The sequence below is a fragment of the Petaurus breviceps genome, unplaced genomic scaffold (assembly GCF_028583685.1).
Source record: "Petaurus breviceps papuanus isolate PSGF00001 unplaced genomic scaffold, PetGlider_PUasm1.0 90977, whole genome shotgun sequence".
NCBI classification, from domain to species: Eukaryota; Metazoa; Chordata; class Mammalia; order Diprotodontia; family Petauridae; genus Petaurus; species Petaurus breviceps.
Window position 1 is genome coordinate 59203584 of NW_027187391.1, and position 22155 is coordinate 59225738.

Sequence of the window (22155 nt, forward strand, 5' to 3'; positions counted from 1 at the left end):
ACACACACTCTCACTCTTAGGATTCACCACGTCCAAAGAAGCATCTACAGTCTTGTAAGCTGCTGTCATTAATTAGAGCATCTTTATGCACCTTAATAGGTTAGAGTGTGCAACTTTTTTTTCCATTATAAAAGTGACTTATTGAACTTGGGTTGTACCATCAGCTGAGTTTCAGTGTCTGAAAGGATTTCAGGTCATTTGAGGAGGTTTATCTTTAGAAGGTTTACAGGAGTGGTATCTTTAGTTTGAGGGTCTTGCTACAGAAAAAATAGCACCATGAATTTAAGGGATATAGTTGTTATTGAACCTACTTATTTTGTGTGTTTTGGTCTGTTTTTCTTTGCTTTTACATGGATATGTATGTGAATATATGTATATAGGTATTCTTGAAATAGGTCATTATTTTGATACTCAGATCTTTGAGTTTCTCTTCACCACTGAAACTGCAGCCTCCTCCCCGCCTTGGAAGATAGGTCTTGAATCACTGTGGCAACATAATGTATGATCTGGTGGCTAACTTTCTGGTAATAAGCCCTCCACAGGCCAGTCTTCAGACAGGCAACACTCAATATCTAACTAGACCTATATTCAAAAAGGCTTCCTGTTTTGGAGAAGAGATCTACAAGAACTTGTGCCTCCACCTTATGTTTTGGAAATAGAAGGTTATAGCCACACTGTAATATATTAAAGTATCTCTTCATACTGAAACCATAAATCTATGTGCCTGTACATTGGAGCAAATACCTGTAGCCAGGAAAATTACTACCATTTTGAATCAGTTCTTACTGTCTTTCCAAATGTGACCAAGCTACCCCTACCCTTCTTCTTGATCTTGATTGTATCCCAGCTATATTTTATGGGATCATAGAATTTAAGAGTTGGCAGAGACTTAAACAGCCATCTGGTCTGGCCTCTTTACCTAAGGAATTCTTAGTATAATATACCCAATCAGCAATTACCCATCCTCTCCTGGAAGACCTCCTAGGAGTGGGGACCCACCACCTCACAAGGCAGCCCTTTCACCTTTTGGATGGCTCTGATTGTTAGGAAGTTTATCTAGACATCAGTTAGCCTAATTGGCCTCTTTGCAGCTTTCACCCATTTCCTGATGGGTGCAAACAAATCCAGTCTTCCTTCCAAATGACAACTCTTCAAACCCTTGATGACAGCTGTTGTATCCCCTAAATCTCTTCTCTCCTCCAGGCTAAACATGCCCAGTTCCTTCAATCAATTCTTAGTGATTCAGTCAGTAATTTGTTAAGTTCCTACTGTGTGCCAGGCCCTGTAAGGGACAAGTGGGGGGTAATCTCATTGAGAAGGCACTAAAATTAAGGAAGACTGGGACAGGCTTCTTTTTAGTAGGTTTGGCTGAGACTCGAAGGAAACTAAGGAAGCTAGGAGGCAGAAAGAGAGAGTTCCAGGCATGGAGGGGACAGCCAGTGAAAATGCAGTGTGTACAAATGAGTATTGTATGCAAGAATTAGCAAGGAGCCAGCATCACTGAACTGCAGAGTATGAGATGATGGATGTATAAAATTTAAGAAGGCTAGAAAGGTAGGAAAGGGTCCAGATTACAAAGAGTTTTAGAAACCAGAGGATTCTATATTTGATCCTAGAAGCAACAGTGAACCACTGAAATCGACCAAATGGGGGGATGGGGAAGGTGGTGTCATGGTCAGACTTGGAATTAATTTAGAAAAATTAATTTGACTCTATCGACTAGAGGGGGAAGAGACTTGAGGTAGGAAGCCCAATCTACACCGGATGTGAGGTAACGAGAGAAGAGGGCCTATACAAGAGGTGTTACAAAAGTAGAAATGATAGGACTTCACAAATAATTAGATATGGAGGGTGAGAGTCAGGAGTCAAGGATGACACCTAGGTTCCAAACCTGGATGGTGAGAATGGTGGTATTTTGACAGTAGTTAAGAAGTTCAGAAGAAGAGAGCAGAGTGGGGGGGTAAATAATGATTTTAATCTTAGACATGTTGAGTTTATGATTTCTTTTTTTTTTTTTAAGCAATCGAGGTTAAGTAACTTGCTCAAGGTTACACGGCCAGTTATTTCTGGGTGTGGTGCTGAGTATCTGAGCCCGGATTTGATCCAGATCATCCCGACACTTGGAGCCGGTGCTCTTACTCGCTGAGCCACCTGGCCGCCCCGAGTTTATGATTTCTACATTGTTTGACATGCCCAGTAGGTGTTTGGAGATGTGAGATTAGAAGTCACAAGAGAAGTTAGGGCTGAACAAATAGATTTGGAAATCATCTGCATAGAGATAGTAACTGAATCCATGGGGACTGAGATGGCCAAGTGAAATAAGGTAACAGGAGAAGAGTGGAGGATCACCAATGAGCCCCATGGCAGGGACCCAGTGCTCCTTTCGGCACATGATTATATACATCCTCACACAGCACAGAAAATGTCTCACATGGCCACCTCCCCTCCCCAAGACTCACCACGTTTCCTCCAGCTAAATCATCTGTTCTTGGAGAACAATGGGATCTTAACATCTTAGATGCTGTCTAGTCCAGCTCCCTTATTTGAAAGATGAAAAAACTGAGGCTCAGGGCAGTTTTGTGACTTTAAACTCAGGGCTTCTATCTCCAAATCCAGCGTTGTTTTCCATTATACTTATTTGTTTTCCCCATCACACCAAGCACAGCTCTGTACCCCTAGAAGGCCTTCCACATAAACTTGAATGGAAATCCCAACATGATCATTTCTTGATAGGCATTAATTAATGCAGAAGAAGTGGATTAAAATAAAGGACTTGAATGCAAGATACTTACATTTTACTAGCTCAGGTCAGCAGCCTCTATATTTTCTTAGTGTATTTATTGTTTAATTACTTTGAATTTTTATGGATGTTGCCAGTTAATGCCATACAGCAAAAATAGATTGGGGGGGGGGGGAGTCCTTTGCAACAGAACTGTAAATAGTACCGGAGTAATAAATTTAGAGATAGTCCCTCAGACACTGGGCCAGATTCTTTAAGATTGAAGCCGTCTAACATATCCTAGCAGATCATTATGAAGTAAGGGGTTTACCTCCTCAGAATTGTGGTAGGCATTGTTAAAAATACAAAGAAGTGGTTTGGCTATGTCACTAGCTATGTCCCCTCTATGCAAGTTAGTGTATTTCCCTGGACCTGGTTAAACATAGAGTCATAGGGCAGACCTTAGAGGCCGTCCAATCCAACCCCTTTGTCTTCCAGATGAGGAATCTCAGGCACAAAGGTTAAGCTTGGCGAGGGTGACACAACCAGTAAATGTCTGAGGAAGGATTTGAACCCAGCTCTTGTTGGCTCCAGTACAGTTTTTTATCCACCATACTATACTGCCCCTCTTAAGAATGTTGGAATAGACAATCTCTAAGATAGGGTTTTGTTTTTTGTTTGTTTTTGCTTTTTGGAGGGCAATTGGGGTTAAGTGACTTGCCCAAGGTCACATGGCTAGTTTTGTGTTAAGTGTCTGAGGTCAGGTCCTCCTGACTCCAGGGCTGGTGCTCTATTCACTGCACCCCCTAGCTGCCCCTCTAAGATACTTTTTAGATATTCTGTGACACGATCCCTGATGCCAGAGCAACTGGATCAGGGCTATGCTCCATTTGGAAGATTCAACAGAAGCTGTCCATTACTAATTCAACTCTACTAAACTAATTTTGAGTAAATTTAGCTGCTTGTTATTTAAAAACAAAAAATGACTTAAAATTCTTCCTTTACAAATTCAGAGGGCCAGGGCCTTCCATTAAAGTCAACCCAAGTATATTACTTTTTCAAATCTTCCAAATCTGTCAGCTTTTGCTACTTTAACTATCTGAGCTATGGTGGTTGGAACATACCCTGTCATTGGGGATCAACAAACCAACCCTCCTTATAAAATTAGAAAAACAAATGCATTTAAAATTACCTTTAAAAATTCCCATATGGAATTAACTGGAAAAAGTCTAACACAAAGCAATAAGAACAATAGAAACTAACTTTCATACAGCATTTATTATGCTAAGGTACTGTGATAAATGCTTTATAATCATTATCTCGTTTGATCTTCACAACCACCCTGAGATATAAGTACAATTATTATTCCCATTTTACAGATGAATAAACTGAGTGACCTGCCCAGAGTTACACAGCTAGTAAGTGTTTGAGACCAGTCTCCCTGATTTCTTGACACCAGGCCTAGGTCTCTATCCACTCTTCCACCTAGCTGTCCCACACAGGGCTAACCTTAGCTAGTAAATGTGAGCCCTGAAGAAAAAGTGCAAAAAGAATAGATTTAGGGTTAGTAGGTACCATTAAACCAATCCTCTAGTTTTACAGATGAAGATATGAAAGAGATTAATTCCCTCCCAACGGTCAAAAGACATTAAATGACTTGGCCAGGGCCAAAGGTTGTAAGTCTTTGAGGGAGGATTTAAACTTGGGTTTTCTTGATTCCTAGTACAGTGCTTTATGTGGCTCCCTTTTAATTTTCTAGCAAAAGCCACTTTTTTAGTCTCCCTTTATGTTTCTTCACATTAGATGAGCATACGTAGGAAACTAAGAATGAATGAACTTATATATGAAGGCATTTGTGAAAAAGCAGTACATATGAAATCAATTATGAGGAATACGAAAATCTTTCTGTACCATCTCATACCCTAACTCTTACCAGGTAGGAAATGAATTAGCTATAAAATTCCCTTTATATTATTCACTGAAATGCTCTCTCTTGAGCAGGATTATGAGATAGAAAGAATTCACGGACTATAGAATCTAGTCTTATGGTGCTATGTATATATAAAAATAAGGTACATCTTTTGGTATTGATATATTCAGCTGAAAGTTTCAGTCATAGAAGTTTTAATGATAATATATAAATGAAAAGTATAAAACATGAGTCAAGCACATCAGTGTGATGAATGAATAGCAGAATTTTATTAGACATCCAGATTTAGTTACGGTTCAGGGTCTATGTTAATTAGCATTTAATTAAGAAACTTCCATAAAAAAAACAAAACAAATAATTTGATAAAAGTTGTGGCAGCCTGTGCCTCCTTGAAGAAATCCTTCTTTACTAAGACAGAAGGATGGTCAATGTTTAATCTACTGTTTAGCTAAATACTTTCTTGAACATGTTTTTCTGTGATACATCATGTTTCTTTTGGGGTATAACTTTTTTCTACTTGGGCAATAAAAGAATAGGTGAATGGGTTGTATTAGAGTCTTCCCTTCTATATCATATCCCAATTTTGACCCGTTCTTTCACCTGTTCCTTTTTGCCCCAGCCCAGTCACGGTGCCTGGTACAAAGTATGTGCTTAATAAATCCTTGTTTACTTAACTGTTCAAAAAAAGGCTTTGCTTCTGAAGAATTGTGAATGTGCACTTTCTCTTTCCTGCTTACATGTAGCATTTTTAGCACAATCACCATAGGCTAACTTCCACTAATTCTCCTTCTTGCTTTTTCTTTTGTGTTATTTATTGCAATGGGAAGAACTTCATTTTCTTGGAAATATGATTTCCCCAAAATCTACAGCCACAGACTCCATGTTTAAAGAGCAAGCGTCCACGTGACAAATAGTAGTCACTCACACCCAAAGGATAACCCTTTGGGTTATCTGCCCTGTTCAGAACCATCCTGGGGAGAATAATGAATCTGGAAGAATTAGAACCTAATAATCTAATTGGTAACACACAGATCAGATCCTGAGTTAAAAGGTCAAAAGTAGCAATTGTTTCCTCTTAGTAAAAAGGTTTGTTATGACTACAGCTATTCCTAATATCTTTATGAATTGTGCTTTGGCAAAAGATCCTGTATATGGTTTATTTAAACCTAAACATTTACATTGCAAATGAGTTTATGTAAGAAAACTTTGTCTGCCAGTGCCTATTACTATTAAGTTGTTTCCTAGTCAGCTTTCTTTAATAAATTTTGAATCCAATGATAAATGAAAGCTTGATTAGGCCTTAACTACAGTACCTTCAGTCACCAACTTTTCATACTGTTTAAGTGAAGTTAAGGCAAAAGTAGCTTGGTAGTTGCCTAGTTATTGCAGTAGTTGAGAAATAAACACAGTGAAGGAGGGAAACAGAAGGAGGAGGGAGGAATGAACAAATGGACCAACAAACAAATGACCCAATGAAGGAAAGAACTTTTATTCACAAGGTTGAACTTTGAAGAAAATGTTCAGAAATAAAATGTATCCAGGTGCCTGACTGAGGTCTCTCAACCAGGTGCATGCTGCGCTGATTACAATGACAGAGACTTTTCTGTCTCTTGACCTCACAAACACGATGCTGGATGCTGACCTTGTGCTGGCTTCATTTCAATTCAGATGTTAAGCAAAAAATTGCAAAACCACAGAATAATTTGAAATGAGAAAGAAGTTCATGTATAATTCATGAGAAGTTATAGACTTACTATTTACATAATTTAATCCCTAGGATTTTGCAAATTTTATAATTTCCTTCTATTTTGAATGCAAAAAAATGGAAGTTATGGAGATGAAAAAGTTTAAGATTAATAATGCCTTCCAATGGAAAATATGTATCTGGTCCACTTCAGAGGAATTTGGTTTCAGAACAATCATTTGGCCACATAGCCCAAACTCGCTGTTTCAAAGGTTGTTTCCAATTCGTTAATTTTTATTAGTCGTTTGGGGTGAAGCAAAGTTATGAATTTCAGCAATTTTTATATTTAAATGAGAAAATGTGAATGCACTTTGTTATCTTGTTTAGCTAGAAGTAAAGCCTATAGCAGGAAAAAGCTATCAATAAGTATCTAAAGATGTTTAATATGAATCAAATTTAAATTCTTAAATTGACATACATAGATTAGGGAAGGCTTTTTTTTTTTTTTGGTTTTGTTTCAGTGATGTGTAAGAAAGGGTTCTTGTCTGTCATTGTATGAATTTGTCTATTATCCTATGTTGGTTTCGTTCTTACGCAAGCTTGTCTCCCCACCTCCTAATATCCATGTATCATTTGAAACAGTGTCAGTAAATGCAAATTGATATTCCTGTTTTCTCTCCAGTAAATCTGCTGGGACTTGGGCCTGAGATGGGAGGGGAGGAGTCATGTGCTGTATGGCGCATAGAGGAAAGTCTCACTTAGCTAGACTTCTTGGGAACTGTGCTAATGTTATGCTGTGTTGATTTGCTGGTTAATGAAGGCTAACTCCAAACACCCTTTTGTTTCTTACCTCTTGTATTTTTGTTTTTTGTTTTGAATCTTGCTCAGATTTCCTCTGAAATGCTATTTCTCCTTTACAAAGGTATCTCTGAATCTCTTAGGTGACTAACTGGGGGTGATGAAAATCACTCTCGCTGTCCAGGGCTCAGAGATGTTCTGGGAGTTTTTATCTTTAAAAAGCAACAGTAAAACTAAATCATTACTCTCAAGCTTGTTCTCATATTAGACTGAGGTCCTTGAGAAAGGGGACTTTTTTTTTGCCTCTCTTTGTATGCCCTTATATGATAGGCCCTTAAGAAGTGCTTTTGACTTGATTTGTTCCTTTTTTCCAAAATACGGTATGACTCTCTTCTCTACCTACCCAATAACAACAAAATAAGGTTCTAATTAGTGGATATCTTACTATATGATGTCTTTTAAAAGATTAATATCTAAGAGCTGACTATTTTAAAATTCTTTAAATGCTTTGGTGGCTTTTAGGAAACAGACAGCAAGCACTTAGTCATTGCTATTATTGAGGATTTGATTCATTAAATATATGACTCCTTTCACCTGAGTGTGCAGGAAATACTGGTATGAATAAAATGTCAGTGTCTTATTAAATGAAGAGTCTTGAATCAACAGGCAATTAAAATATATAGGGGACAAATGGGTCATAGTAAAATCTTAACTCAATAAAGGCAAATTGGTCCATAGTTAGATCAAACAAATCACCTATTGGATTTATACATCAAATATGGTATTTGAATAGTAGGGTTTATGGAGGTGGAAGTCAATATTTGTTTTATTTTTTTTAATAAAGAGGATACAAATCTGGTCTGAAAAGAGATTTCCAATTCATTATTAAAAGTATTAATAATAAAATATAGATGGAAAGGGTGGAGAATAATCTCTTAAGTACTCAAGATTGACATAACCTTTAATAAAGTAAGAAAACTTTTAAATTCTTAGAACTGCCTTTTCTAGGTTCAAATTTATGTCAAAGCACATTATGGTATGTAATTAGTGCAAACTAATTTTTTGAGCTTTTAAATGTCATCTTTCACTGAACAAAGTTTGAATGAGAGATGTTTGAGTTATTACTTGAGGCAAGGATTTGTACAAGGTTGGAGATAGATGGAATAAGTAAACTCTCTTCATCCTAATTACTATCTACTATTCATTTGGGGATTTGTATACATTTTCTTACATACTTTTACACTTTCCAAGTTGGATCTGGTCATTTTTAAACATAAAAAAGAATCTGTACTCCCTGTGCTCAGTTACATGATCCTGAAGACAGTAGTGATATCTTATAATTTAGGAATACTTTTTATTTTCCTTAAGAGGTCAAAACACTTCACAGTGCTTGTCTCATCTTCAAAAAGTCCCTTTGGCATGGAAAGAGGAGATAATTACACTGCCTAGATAATAAGGAAGCTTAAAATTTGTGAGAAGTTGTGCTTTTTTTGCCCAAGGTCACAGAGTTAGTAAAATAGGGTAAGAATTCAGTTTTCTGGCTTTTTCCCCTAGCCTTCTTCCATTCTATTATTCTTGGATTACCTTGAATAAAATATGACATTTAAAAATTTATCATACTGTAATGCAGAGCCTCTACTGAATGGGGATAGGTAATAGTTTTTTGTTGTGTGTGTGTGTTTTTTTAATAGTGAAAAGTCCAATACTGAAGATCCATTATTTTGTTGAATCAGTGATGCCATTAGCAAGAAATAAATTTGCACAGCTAATATAGTATTGTATAATCCTGGACAACACTAGCTGGGAAGGATACATGGAGCCACACAAAGGCAAGTAACAGGTTGTCACTGAGCTATACCATGATTTTTAAAAATCATGTACCATATGGTAAGTTGACATGTGATAAAGGAGAAAAAAATGACAGGAGTTTTTCAATAATGTATTTTAGAAAATGATTTTTTTTTTTACCGAATATGTATCTGAATTTAAGACAGATGTGTAAAACAAGACAAGGAAGCACTGAGCACTGGCTTGTTCCATTCTCAATGCCCACAGTCAATCGGATAGTCAAGCTTCAATGGCTTTCTTCTTTTCTTTCCTCCCACTCTTGACTTGTGTGAAACAGCACATTTGGGATGCTCAGACATTGCCAATCCTGTGATGAGGCACTTGTAGGGTCTGGAGGTTAGGACACGTGAAATATGGAGCTGGAAGGAAGCATGCCGCTATTCCATTGGAAGCAAAAGGAAGTGTAGGTCCATAGAATACCTCTTCTTTGCCTTCTCTGCTAACATCCAAAACCTGCTGAGAGAAAAGCACTTCAATACTCTGAGAATAAATCCTACTTGCCAAAGTTTACAGATGGTAAGTGAATCTTGTTTAAACACAACAGAAACCCAGTTCCTCCCTCGGGTGTGAGAATGTGATTTCTGATTCTCCAAATTTTTGACCAACCAGTACTTGCAGACACTGTATAACCTCTTTTTTTGATGGTAAAATACACAAACACATACTGAGAGGTCTGAGATTTGTGGAAAGAAAATTGGACCAATTCAAAAGACTGCCTGTGCCTTCACTCTACCCCCTCCTTATTAATTATGGAACACTCTTTGATCTCTCTGTGTTTTTCTTTCCATGATGATGATGATGATGATCTGATAATTATGTAGTGCTTCAAAAATTTTTAGACACTTAAATGAACCTCTTCTCATTTGAGCCTCACCACAAGCCTTGATGGTAGGTGCTATAGGTATTATCCCAATTATACTGAGGAGCAAACTGAGGCTTGGACAGGCAGGTTGAGTGACTTGCCTATAGTCACCTAGTAAGCATCATATGTGGGATTTGAACCCAAAGTTTCTTAATTCGAAGTCCAACACCTCAACCATTATATGCCGATGATGCCACGTCACCTGCCCTGCTTACCCTCACAGGGCTGGAATAAGGATCAAATCAGATAGTATATTTATGAACACATTGCTATAATGATGGTTCAATACTTCAATGAATCATGTCAATACAGCACCTGTTTCTCCAACTTAACATGTCTTAAAGAATTGCCTGCACCTCAAAGGAGTTAAATATTTTGTCCATGGTCACAAAACTATTAAGTGCCAAAAATGGTACTTGAACCCAGGTTTTCTAGACTCCAACTGTAGCATTCTATTGAATATGTGTGTATGAATGTGTATATATATATATATTTTTATATATACACGTGTATATACACACACAAATATATAGTGTGTGTGTGCAGAAAAACTTGCCGTGTTGCCTGCCTCTGAGGTGGCAGCATCGCACAGATGCAAGAAGACCAGTTCCGTGTGTAGCATATTTTTATCCATTATAACACTGCAATAAATGATAGTGGACAAGGTTCTGCTCTTTCTACCTATCCCCCCCAAAAGCTGATTTGCAATTTAATTCAGCAAACACATAACAAAATAAAGAGTGTGTCTTTCCACTATTCCCCGAATTGTAGTCAGTAAGACATAAACTGACTATCTTAGCCTGTGAAAGGTCCATAGGTAAATACATATGAGACTATTGGCGGGAGGAGAGACAAACACAAGCTTGAAGCTATAGATATGTTAGGAATGTTCATTAATTGAAACCTCCTATGACTGGAGCTGCACCAGGGGCATTTTAAGAACTCTTCTCTGACATAAACATGCATCAGAGAATCCCTCCAGAAGTCATACAAATGTGTTAATTTGTGCTGCTTCTGCCATTATCCGAGAAACTAGAAATGCATCAAAGAATGCAAACGTTCAACTCCTAAATGACTTGTCATGGCACCTCCATGTTACATTGAGGTCAAGAGTTACTCAACAATAATGAGGCTCTTCAGCCTAATCAAAACTATAGGTCACAAAGTCATGAATACCTCAGCTTGGCTTCCCTGCCCTAAAGAGCTTCAAGGAGGGCACAGCAAACAAGGTAAAGAGAAGAAGTGCTAAGAGGTCCTTCAGCAGTATAACCTGAAGCATACAAACTTAGGGACTGGTGCACAGTTTCAGTGGCCGACCACCACAGTCTGCTTCTGATTTCATTTAAAGAAAATGCATCATCTCTGGGGCCAAACAACTCCAACTAATCGACGTGGCTGTTAACCAAAAGGCTAGGCTACAGGAATGCTGCAGGGTCTACAGGCTAGGAATCTTTCAGCCACACACAAACAGGTACAATCAACTTCAGAAGTATTGTCTTTAAAATCTAAGTACAATATGCTTTGTCTATTGCTGAGCCCATCATAGGACTGAAGTGTTAAGAAATGGAATGAGCTGCACAGATAACAACTGGTCAAAGGGCCACAGCAAAGGGTATACTGAGGCTCTGTGTCTTACTTATAGGATGGTGGAACTTGGAATATTCTGATTTTATTTGATTTCATTAATGGGAGAAAGGTTTTCCTTGATGAGTAGAGTACTACCAGAAAAAAAAAAAAGTAGAATTTCACACATGGTAAGAAACTAAATGTTCATAATCGATTTAATAACACTTTGCAACATGCATTACCTTTCTCTAGCTAAATGAGTTCTAATATACATATGATTTGTAGTTATTGTTTGACCCCTCTTCTTGATATATTAAATTTGCAAAATTACTTAGAACTCTGGGTGACAGAATGAAGTCAGTTAGTTGGTCAGTCAATAAACATTTTTAAATGCTTACTGTGTGCCAGGCACTGTGCTAAGAACTGGGGATACAGAGAAACATAAATGACGGCCCTGACATTTCAGAAACTCCGAGTCTCATGGAGAACTATTGTCTAGCAAATGCTACATGCCACAAATGATGCAATTAGGTGGATTCTCTTGCTTTGTCAAATGGTAAAATTCATACCTTACCCAAAAACAGTCTTTCACACCGGTAATCTCACTGTTCTCTTGCCTAACTTACTTCTTGTCACCATTATTAAAAATGTATTGGTGACTAATTGTGTGCAGGGCACTGAGCCCTTGCCTTCCTCCTCTGATAGTGCCATGAAGCCAAGGGGTAGGTGTTAAGTTGGAAGAGATTTAAGTGCATCTATTACTCTGTAGAAAAAAAAAAGTGATTTTTGCATATCTAAGTTTCCATGAAAGCAAATATAGAAATGTGCTCTTCTCATGCCAAGCAGATCTTGCTCACACACCTGGGGCAAAATGAGCTCTTGTAGGTATGGAAGCAACAGCAGGATCTGGCATGCCGAAATTGGCATTCTTTTTCTTCCTTTAGCCATGAAGCTACTGTTAATGCCTTGGCACTAGGCTTGACAAATGTAGGGAGACCTTTCTTCAATTTATTTACACAGTATCCTTGCTGGTAGTTGTCACTTATCTCTCCAGATTGCATCTCTAAGGGAGAGGAAGGATTTAAGGCCACTCAGGCAGAACTATGTCAGAATACACAGTTAAAAGAGAAGATACCAGTTGAGTGAAGGTAATCAGCCAGAGACCCTTTGTCTGACTCTCTGGGCCAACAGAGACTGCATATGTTAAGCAGATGTAATGCATTTAATCTGTGAACATAGGAAAGGAAGAACTGGCATCCCCCCCCCCCAAAAAAAAAACCCTCCCTTATTAGCTGGCAAAAAAAAAAGGCATCTGCATTGAGGTGTTGCCAATTTGGCAGAGCATCCCTTAGCCAAAAGGAAATAATACTAAATGAAGAACAGTAGAGGTGAGCTGGAAATGCAAACTAATCACTTGCACACGTATGCAGCTGCTCCCCTGTATGTTATTCTTCATACATGGCAAAGTAGATTAGAATCAATGCTTCGTGCCAAATATTTGCTATGCCCTCATAAAAATAAACAATAGTACTTCTACATCTGTCAGAAACCTTTATTTCAAATATTTGTCCTGTGGCTTCATTAAAAATAGGCCCATGCAACAATCTTAACAGTTGACTATGTCAGGTGTGTTCTCTTTCACACCTGCCCTTGAGACAAAGAACACTGAATGCAGCCTGTTACAGGTCAAGGATAAATAGAGAAATCACATAGCTCAGACTAGAGGAAGTACATGTTTTCTTGGACCAAATAATTTGGTTAGTCTGTTGGATTGTAGTGAAAGCTTGAGAGTAACCTGGGAGGAAGAAAGAATTAAGCATCACAGGATTGGAAATTTAGATTTGGAAGGGACTTAATGGCTATCTAATCCAGCCCTCTCAATCAATAAGTACAGAAATTAAGAACCAAGAGGCTAAATTACTGGCCTAGAGTCAAAGAAGTGGTCATCTGACTGCAAATCTGGCAGTCTTTCTGCTGCCTTATGGACCTGACCAAAATCAATATTAAGGTTTAGCTGTATCCTTAGAATCTCCAAATTTACATAAAAGTCATTTAATCAATACGTAAACATTTATTAAGTTTCTATTATGTGTCAGTCACTGCTGAGCACTCAAAGGTGAAAGACAGCCTTTGTCCTTGAGGAGCTTACACTCTAACAGAGACAACAGGCAAATATATAAGGTGAGCTACAAAGAGGATAGTTAGGAAATAATTAAGAGAGAGGACGCTGGAACTTTCAGTTAAAGTTAAACTTTTCAGTTAAAAGGGTTAGGAAAGGCTTCCTGTAAAAGGTGGAATTTTAGTTAGGATTTAAAGGAAGCAAGGAAAATCAGTAGTTGAGATTTAGAAGGAAGAGCATTCTAGACAAAGCCAGCCAAAGAAAATGCCTGCAAATGGGAGTATCTTGTTCATGGGGCAGCCAGGAGACCAGTGTCAAGGAACTGAAGAGTACATGTTGGGGAGTAAGGTATGAGAAGTCTGGGAAGACAGGAGGGGGCTAGGTTATGAAGGGGTTTTGAATGCCAAAAATCATTTTGCATTTACCACTGGAGGTTATCAAGTAAGGATCAGACTTGCACTTTAGGAAAATCGCTTTAGTGGCTGAATGGAGGATGGATTGCATTAGGGAAAAACGTAAGGCAAGCAGTACCATCAGCAGCTATTGCACAATATCAAGGGGTGAAGTAATGAAGGCCACTACCAGAGTGGTAGCACTGTCATGGCAACAAAGAGGGCACACTGGAGAGATGTGGCAAAGGTGAAACTGGCAGGCCTTGGCCACAGCTTGGATGTGGAGGGTGAGGAATCCAGAATGATGCACAGTTTGAGAACATAAGTACTTCTGGGCAATGTAAAATATGGGTTCTTCTGAAGTAAGTTACAGAGAAGGGGTGGGAGATATTAACAGCATCAAAATGAAAGGAAGAGAGGTTACTGAGTGACTGAGGAAGGGGGGGAACCTGGAAAAAGCAATAGGGAGCAACGAGTATTCTACCCCACCTTGACCTGGAAGCCAAAGAGAATGAGTAAAGGTGCAATCAGCATTGGAAAAGATAGCCAGGGAGGCCTTAGATTTAAGATGCCAACAACATGCTTCTCTACTACAGAGAAATGTTTTCATTTTTAAGAATATTACTTTTATAAAAGTTTTTTTTAAAACTTACTTATAAAAAATAGTAAAAGAAAAGTGCAGAGTTTAGGTTACAAAGAGGTACAGTGATATTTCTCTAAATTAGTTCTCTACTATATGTCATTAATGATTTTATTTAAGAAGAGTCAGGGACTTTGAGTTACCTGTGTTTGTCAAACAATGTTAAATCAAAATAAGAGTCAGACATGTTTTGTAATTTAAACAGCTTTAAATCTGACCTATTAAACAAGCTATTGATAACAAAAAATTGGAAATGGATAAAAGGAATACACATTAACACTATTACTTCCTATGAAAGTTTAAACCTTGTAAAACAGTCCTCCCAACAAAAAAGGGCCAAAAGTGCCTAGAAACTATCTAAAACAGGAAACACTTGATCATGTTGCCAAGTAAGGCCAGCCAAGAGAAACACTTGTTTAGAATATAAACCTATTTGTAAAATTTTATGGAAGAATATTATGATAAAAGATTATAGACTTCGTCAGTTTGAAAAATGGCAAGGAATGTATAAATAGTGGGGAGGGATCCTCGAAGCCAGGGCTCAGACTCAGTTCTCTTGATAATTTCCCCTTCGTGACTTCGATTGGTACCAATATAAATTGGCATGAGGATAAAAGTTGAAGGGCAGCAAACAACTAAAAAATATTAGTGATCTGGAAGGAAGTCTGCAACAAATTGCTTTCTTTAGCAGAGAGTAGCTACTATATTTAGTCTCTAACATCATTGTCCCCTTTGGGCTACATAAGGAAGACAAAATTCTTCTTACAATAACAAAACTGAGGAAAAGGTATAGAGAATACAAGATCTTGTAAAACAAATATGGAGTATTACTTATTAACTATAGAAAAGCATTTCACTCAGTACTCCTGGCCTCTTTAACTTAGCCTTAAAGACTGTCTTCCAACAAGGTATCACTTGTATATGACAAAATAATACAAGATACCTTAAGACAGGTAACAAAAGAACCTTGTTCAGCAGTCTTCAGGTTATTAATATCAAGAGACAAATTATACATAGTAAAGTATGCTCGTTAAAGGTGTTTGCCAATCTCATAAAGGATATTGAGTACAGAGCTCAAAATGAAAAGAGATTCCCCATATACACAGGACTCATCTCTCAGGTGCTCATGTTTACAGAGTTTCCCATTTGCAACAACCTGTGATTCAGAACCACAAGGAATCTAAGTAAAGTTATAGGGAAATATATGTTAGTGAGTATATGTAAATGTGTACATTTATATATACACACATACACATAATTATACCTATGTCAGTGTATTTTACATGTGTATGTATATATCTACAGATATGTGTGTGTGTGTATATATATATATATACACATGAACACACATATAAAATAACACTTTTTCACAGAATATATGGTAAGAATGATCTAATTATCAATCTCTGAGCAAGAAGGAGAAAATGGGGTGAGGGGAAAGGTTGAACATGTATATAGCAGCTAGATATAACCAGCTCCTAGGCCTACCTGCTGGCCAAGGCCGGGAATGAAAGAATTCTGGGCCTTGGCTGGTTATGTTGGAATAAAGAGGGAGGATGGTGCTTGATGTTATATCAGGCCAGTGGTCAGGTGGACAGTTGTAAATTGACTTATAAATCACAGTTGTTTATAAAATGCCTCCTTGGTTTGTACATCTTTCCCCCCGCCCCAACACTTTGCCAATAGTTATAAATGTGAAAGCCTATCCCTTCTTCCCTCCCTCCCAACCCAAGTAAAAGGCATGCAAGTAGTCTTAAAAGATTCTCCAAAGCTCACCAAGGACATCTGGAATGAGAGCGGACTTACAACCTGCTAGAAGAAAAAAGGCTACAACTGTATTAAATATCACCTAAACATAACCAAGCACTTGTCTCCCATCAGTTCGATAAAAACTCCCAGTAAAGCTCATTTTGCAGCACCTCTAAGCTCACCAACCATGTCCAGATGGCAATTCCTCATAGGCTTGGAAACCACAGACAACTGACACAGATTGCTTGCACTTAACAGAACAGCTAATTTGTGTAGGAAAGACTATAAACGCTCAAATCAGGGAGCTTCCCATTGGGCCGATCTCTTGTACCATGGCAGATATCGGTTGACTCCAGCATAGTTTATATGCCTGGGAGAGCCGAATCTCTTCCCTCACTCCCTGATGTCATGTTAAGTCAACAAGGGCTGGGTGTCCCTTCTACCCTTGCTCCAGTAAAACACTCTCCTTTCAATAAGGCATTTGAGTTTAGAGGGGGGAGAGTGTCATGCAGTCAGACGACATATAAACTAGAAAAATAAAATTACGGCCAAAAACATTTTTAAAAAACTGGTCCTGTCTAAGGAAATCATTGGCATCTAGGACTATTTCCAAAGGCATGCTGAGCACTGTGCTGGGCCTGAGCTGCTAAATGTCGGCTTGTGCCAACACTGCTTTGGGACTGGCTGGCCAATGACAAACCACTTGCTGCTCAGAACAGCTCTGGGAACTGTCTGCCAGAAAGTAAAGGAGGCTTTGTAGCCAACAATAATGGAGATGCACAAGTCTTAAAAAGAAGAATCCTATTATTTTCAGTTATGATACTTAGAAAACAAAATGACAGATGCATAAAAGGAGGGTAAATGTTTTTAAACTATTACAAAAGGTTTTTTTGTTGTTTTAAAACAGGAGTGAGGACCTCCCTCTCATTCATATATATACACATATACACAGAGAAATACATATATGTGCATACACATACAAATATACATTCCTGGATCATTCCCTTTTTCTTTCAGGTGCATAATCTTTTAATAAAATTTTCAACATACAGTCAGAGCTCAGCTTAGTGGCTGAATGAGTAGCACACACACACGCACACATACACAAAATATACTCAGCCTCTCTCTTCACTCCAATGCTTTTCCTCATTTAGGAACAGCTCTGCAAAAAAGTAACCTTTCTGAACCACTTGAACAGACTTCAAAAGGAACCTCAACTACCCACCTGGATACATGCCAGAGGCTCATTTGTCCAAATCGAATAGCCACCAACTAAATATATTCTTCCATTATGGACGGCAACTCCGGATTCATTTTGACCTAAAGCAAAAAGGAAGAAGGAGGTGGTAAAATACACCACCTGCATGTTTTAATTAACCCTTTTGGCATTGAGAGATGCAATTTCTTTACACTGGTGGATTTAACAGAAAAAGTGAGAGAGAGGTGGCAACTGATCACTGCCTCCTGGGAGGTAGTGGGTAGAACCATTGTGGGCACACTAAGCTTCAGAGAAGTTATCTGCGTGATCATATAAGGGTCAGAAACTGGGCAAGTAATTATTATAAGCCATTAGTAAAGTGATTTTTTTAAAAATTAATTTAAGTAGGGGGGCTTCTGTCTAAGAGTATATACTGAATGCTGCCAATTTATATTGGTACCAATCAAAGTCATGAAGGGGAAAGAGCAGGACTTGTTATCAGGAGAACTGAGTTTGAGCCCTGGCTCAGCCATTTATTAGCTCTGAGAATTCTTCTATAAAATAAAAGTAATAATATTTTCACTGAGGAAAGTACTATGCAAACTGTAAGGCACCTCATAAGTGTGAACAATTAATATTTCTGTGTCACATGTTTGAGATGTGGGAATGTGAGAATGGAAGAAAATGGTTGAATTTGTAGGGTATGCCTCTTAACCCCAAAGACATAAGCTCCTTGAAGGAAGAGATTTCTTCATTTTTATTTATTTATATTTTTTAGTTTTTGGGTCCTCAACACCTAGCACAGTACTTAATATGAAGCAGATACTTAATAAGATTCTTATTGATTGAAGTCTAAGTGAAAAAGTTATTCCTATGGATTGCCAAACATGTCTATATTGAACATACCTATTAAACAGGATTCTAGTATAATATTACACACTGTATGGATATTTTTGTGTGTATGTGTATGCATATAATACAGACATTTTTTAAACTGTCTTGAAAATAGTTGATCTGGGAACAACTGAGAGAAACCCTAAATGCTGACACATCAAAATAATTTAAGTACTAGTTTAGTGCTGGTAGTGATTTGTTTGTTTGTTTGTTTGTTTGTTTTTAAAGGCAGAATAACTCAAGAAATACATATTCTTCCCTAGAGGACATCAGAGAATGTCACAGTCGAATTTTACTGATGGGCTGACAAAAGATTGTCTGAAGCAATAAATAAACTAAATCCTAAGCCAGTCTGAATCACAGATCTAGGGAACTGGATAGTCTAAGGTCCCATTGTGGTAACTCAGAAGAAAGCTATACATGCATTTGTGGGTCTCAGAAATCATTTTTTATAAAGTCCAAAAAGGTAGATAGCCTCAAACATTTAAACACTATTTTCAGCTAATAATACTCTAAATGGAGAATACTAATACTGTCACCACCACTAGGAATTGGGAGTGTTTGTCCCCTGGGTTACCTGGTTTTCAACTCACCATTTTAAAAAGTATCAAAAGGTAATGCATCTGCCAAGTCCTAAAAACCGATTTATAATTCTGTAAATTATTTAAAGGAAATGGACTAACAGGACTCGGTTCACAGGATATAACAGAAGTAGCTGGAGCCTTAGAGCACTGAGTACAAAGACTTCATTTTGCAAATGAGGAAATTGAAACCCAAAGAAGGGAAGAAAACTTGCTCAAGGTCACACAGCTAACTAGCAGCAGAGACAAAATCTGATCCCAGGTCCTTGGAATCCAAAATTCCAAAATCCAGCTGTCTTTTCATTTCAAAACATTTGCTGGTCACATCTAAGTTTTAATAATGCAAAGACAGAAGCTTTCAACTCCATGAAGATGATATAAAGTTATGTTATCTTTGTGCCTCCCCTCCATGCCTTAATAAAGGATATGTTAGAATGATTAGGACATTATACCTTGGTTTTCATTATGGCGATGTTTCATTCCTGGGTAGAAATTTTTAAATGGGCCTATAAAGCTGCTATCCCCCAAAATGCTGATACCTAAAACACTCTATATTTCTTAGGAGCAAGTGCAGTGTTGTCTATACATGTCATTGAACATGGAAGTGCCAAAGACAGAAACATCAAAACCAAAACAACCACCTTTTCCAGATCATTCTTTCTAATAAAGATAGTTGGAATAAGTGGAAAAAATAAATTTAGTGGAACTTAAGTTGGGTCTAGAATATAAGACTCACTTTAGGGGAAAGGGGGAGGTGTTCATTAACTCATACCCCTATCCCCACAGCTACATCATTTACAAAATTTAAAGAATGTATTTATTATAGCAAAGAAATGTATGGACATTTCTTTGCCACATAAAGAAGCAAGATGGATATGTCACATAAAGAAAAAGAACTGTACCAGAAGTTAGGAAATACCTGCATTTAAGTTCCTCTTCCAGTACTTACTAGCTTTGTGACCTTGGGCACATCACATCACCCCTACAAGTTGTAGTTTCTTCATTTATAAAATGGGAATAACGATACTGATATAGTTATCCCACATATCAAATTAGATTTTTAAAAATTTATTTTAAAACTTAGTAAATATAAAAATACTAAATAAGTGCCCAGTATTATTCTTGAAAGTATGGAATACTGAATGGAAAGCCTTTCTTAGAGTCGAGAGGCTCCAGATTGATGTCCCCCCTCTGACACATGCTAGCTATGTAACCATGGGCATGTTACTTATCTCAGTGCCATAGGCAACTCCTTAAGACTTTAAAATACAAATGTATTGTCCATCTGTATCAGTAAAGGGAAGTTCTACACTGGAAATTCTCTATTTTTTTTTAACTCCAAAAGTAAGACAGGCCACTTAGAGAAATTAACTAGCTTTGACACTTAAAGGAGTAGGCCTCCCCTCCCCCCAAAAAGTATCTCTAGTTACTAGAATCACACCCATTTATGTTAGATATTTATGAACATGGTAAAAGTCACTTTAAAAAACGTATTTCAATACAAAGCCACCTCCTTGTCTCAAAAAATTTTAGATTTTTCAAATTCACTAAATCAAAAGTACCTACCAGTTAACAGGTTGAAATTGCAGCGTGTCCACTGGTCTGTGTCTATGTTATAAGAGTCTATGTGTCGCACTAGAATGCGATCATTGTTGTAGTCCAAGTCATTGCCCCCAAGGACATACAGCTTCCTCTGGACAGCAGCCATGGAGTGATACACCCTTCTCTGCGGCATGGGGCTGCGACTGATCCACTGATTCTGCAAATGGGAGCAAGTCAGAACTATGCCTGTGAATGGGGTATGGATGGAAACAACAGAACCAAGTGTAGACTTCTAGAGTATAAAGCTTCTAGAAGGCGGGGACTACTCCATCAAGTATCTTCCATATAGCAGAGCCTTAAAACTATTTTTTAGTTGAATTTAAGATATTTTCCCTTTTCTCCTATGACACACCCATCTCCCCACCACCATCCCCATGCCTTTTAAATATATCACTCACAAAATTTCAACGTGAACCTTGGTAATGGCTGAGAAACTTATGGACCTCAGGCTAATAAGAACAGATATAAACAGAAGAACCAAAAACTTAACTATTTGTTTTAAAGACTTTAGAGAGAGACGGAGAGAGATTCACACAGTTCTACTATTTGTCTTTAGTGATATTACTTTGTAAATAATGTCCATTTGTGGCTATGTCTAATATGATATGAGAAAACACAAGTTAGTATGTATGGTAGCTAACTGTCTCAACCCAGTAGTTACTCATTTAAGCAAATAACTTCAATGCAAAAGCACCATGTGGCTGGGGATTTTTGTTGCTTCTTGTGAATACAGCCACTGAAGAACTCCCTGGATGGAGAAGGAAAAGGTGTTTTGTTATTCTCCAAAATTAGCTTTGGGGGGCAAATGGAAGAGGAGCTAAGCACTGATCAGCCAACAGACCTCCTCTGATGCCACGGGATTTAAAGTCCTGGTAACATTGCTATGACCTCATTTTGTGACAAACTAGAAAAAGAAAGATTTAGGCATTCTATATTTTAAAAGAAAATGCCTGATATTGTACTGAATATAATTTATCACTCATATTTGGTCTGTGGGCACCTGAGGAAGGATTAAGGTAAACTTGCCCTAACTCGGTCTCTGGTTCAAGATTAGGAACTCAATGGTTAAAACCATCTCAAAAAAAATAATGAATTTCAAATCACGCTTCACAGTTCCAAAGAGCTTGATAACTGCCCCAGAGAGGTAGATAGTACTAAGAACTTCCTTTCTATATTAAACAAGAAGCATTTTTACTGAGAAAAACTGGAACTCGACCAGAAGAGTCCTATGTTTTGAATGATTTACTTTCCAAAACCTCTTCAGATTATGTCATCTCTGGGGAACGGGAACTAAGATCATCTACACAAATATTAATTCATTCATGGCAGGCATTTATATAGGCTCAGTTAAGTTTGCCTCTTCTTTTCTGAAGATATTTTTGGATAGAAAATGTGTTTTCTGCCATTTGAAAGGCACACCACTTTTGTCTGCCACCTTTTTCTACATGTAGATGTCATGCAAAGAGAACAACTGTTCAAGCTAATTTTCAAATCAAACACCCTTCCAGCCAAATAAGTAACTTCCTTAATAAGAAAGTCAAGGCTTCCTTCAGGTATTTGGCCAAGAAATACT

The 22155-nt window shown here is 37.7% G+C and overlaps 1 protein-coding gene across 7 annotated transcripts in view; it reads right to left on the reverse strand.

Annotated features, from left to right (window-relative positions):
- Nucleotides 1-4893: 4893 nt before the first annotated feature.
- The window catches only part of KLHL32 (kelch like family member 32), a 333784-nt gene continuing 316522 nt past the window's right edge, over nucleotides 4894-22155 (reverse strand). For 6 of the 7 annotated variants that reach the window (XM_069077193.1, XM_069077191.1, XM_069077195.1 and 3 more), the window contains 3 exons: nucleotides 20547-20739; nucleotides 17533-17627; nucleotides 4894-9432 (listed from right to left, as the gene is read on the reverse strand). In XM_069077193.1, the coding sequence (XP_068933294.1) occupies nucleotides 9271-9432; nucleotides 17533-17627; nucleotides 20547-20739 (450 nt within the window). In that variant the 3' untranslated portion in view covers nucleotides 4894-9270. Of the gene's footprint in view, nucleotides 9433-17532; nucleotides 17628-20546; nucleotides 20740-22155 lie in introns of those variants that run through there. The other variant, XR_011166280.1, reaches the window with a different exon arrangement.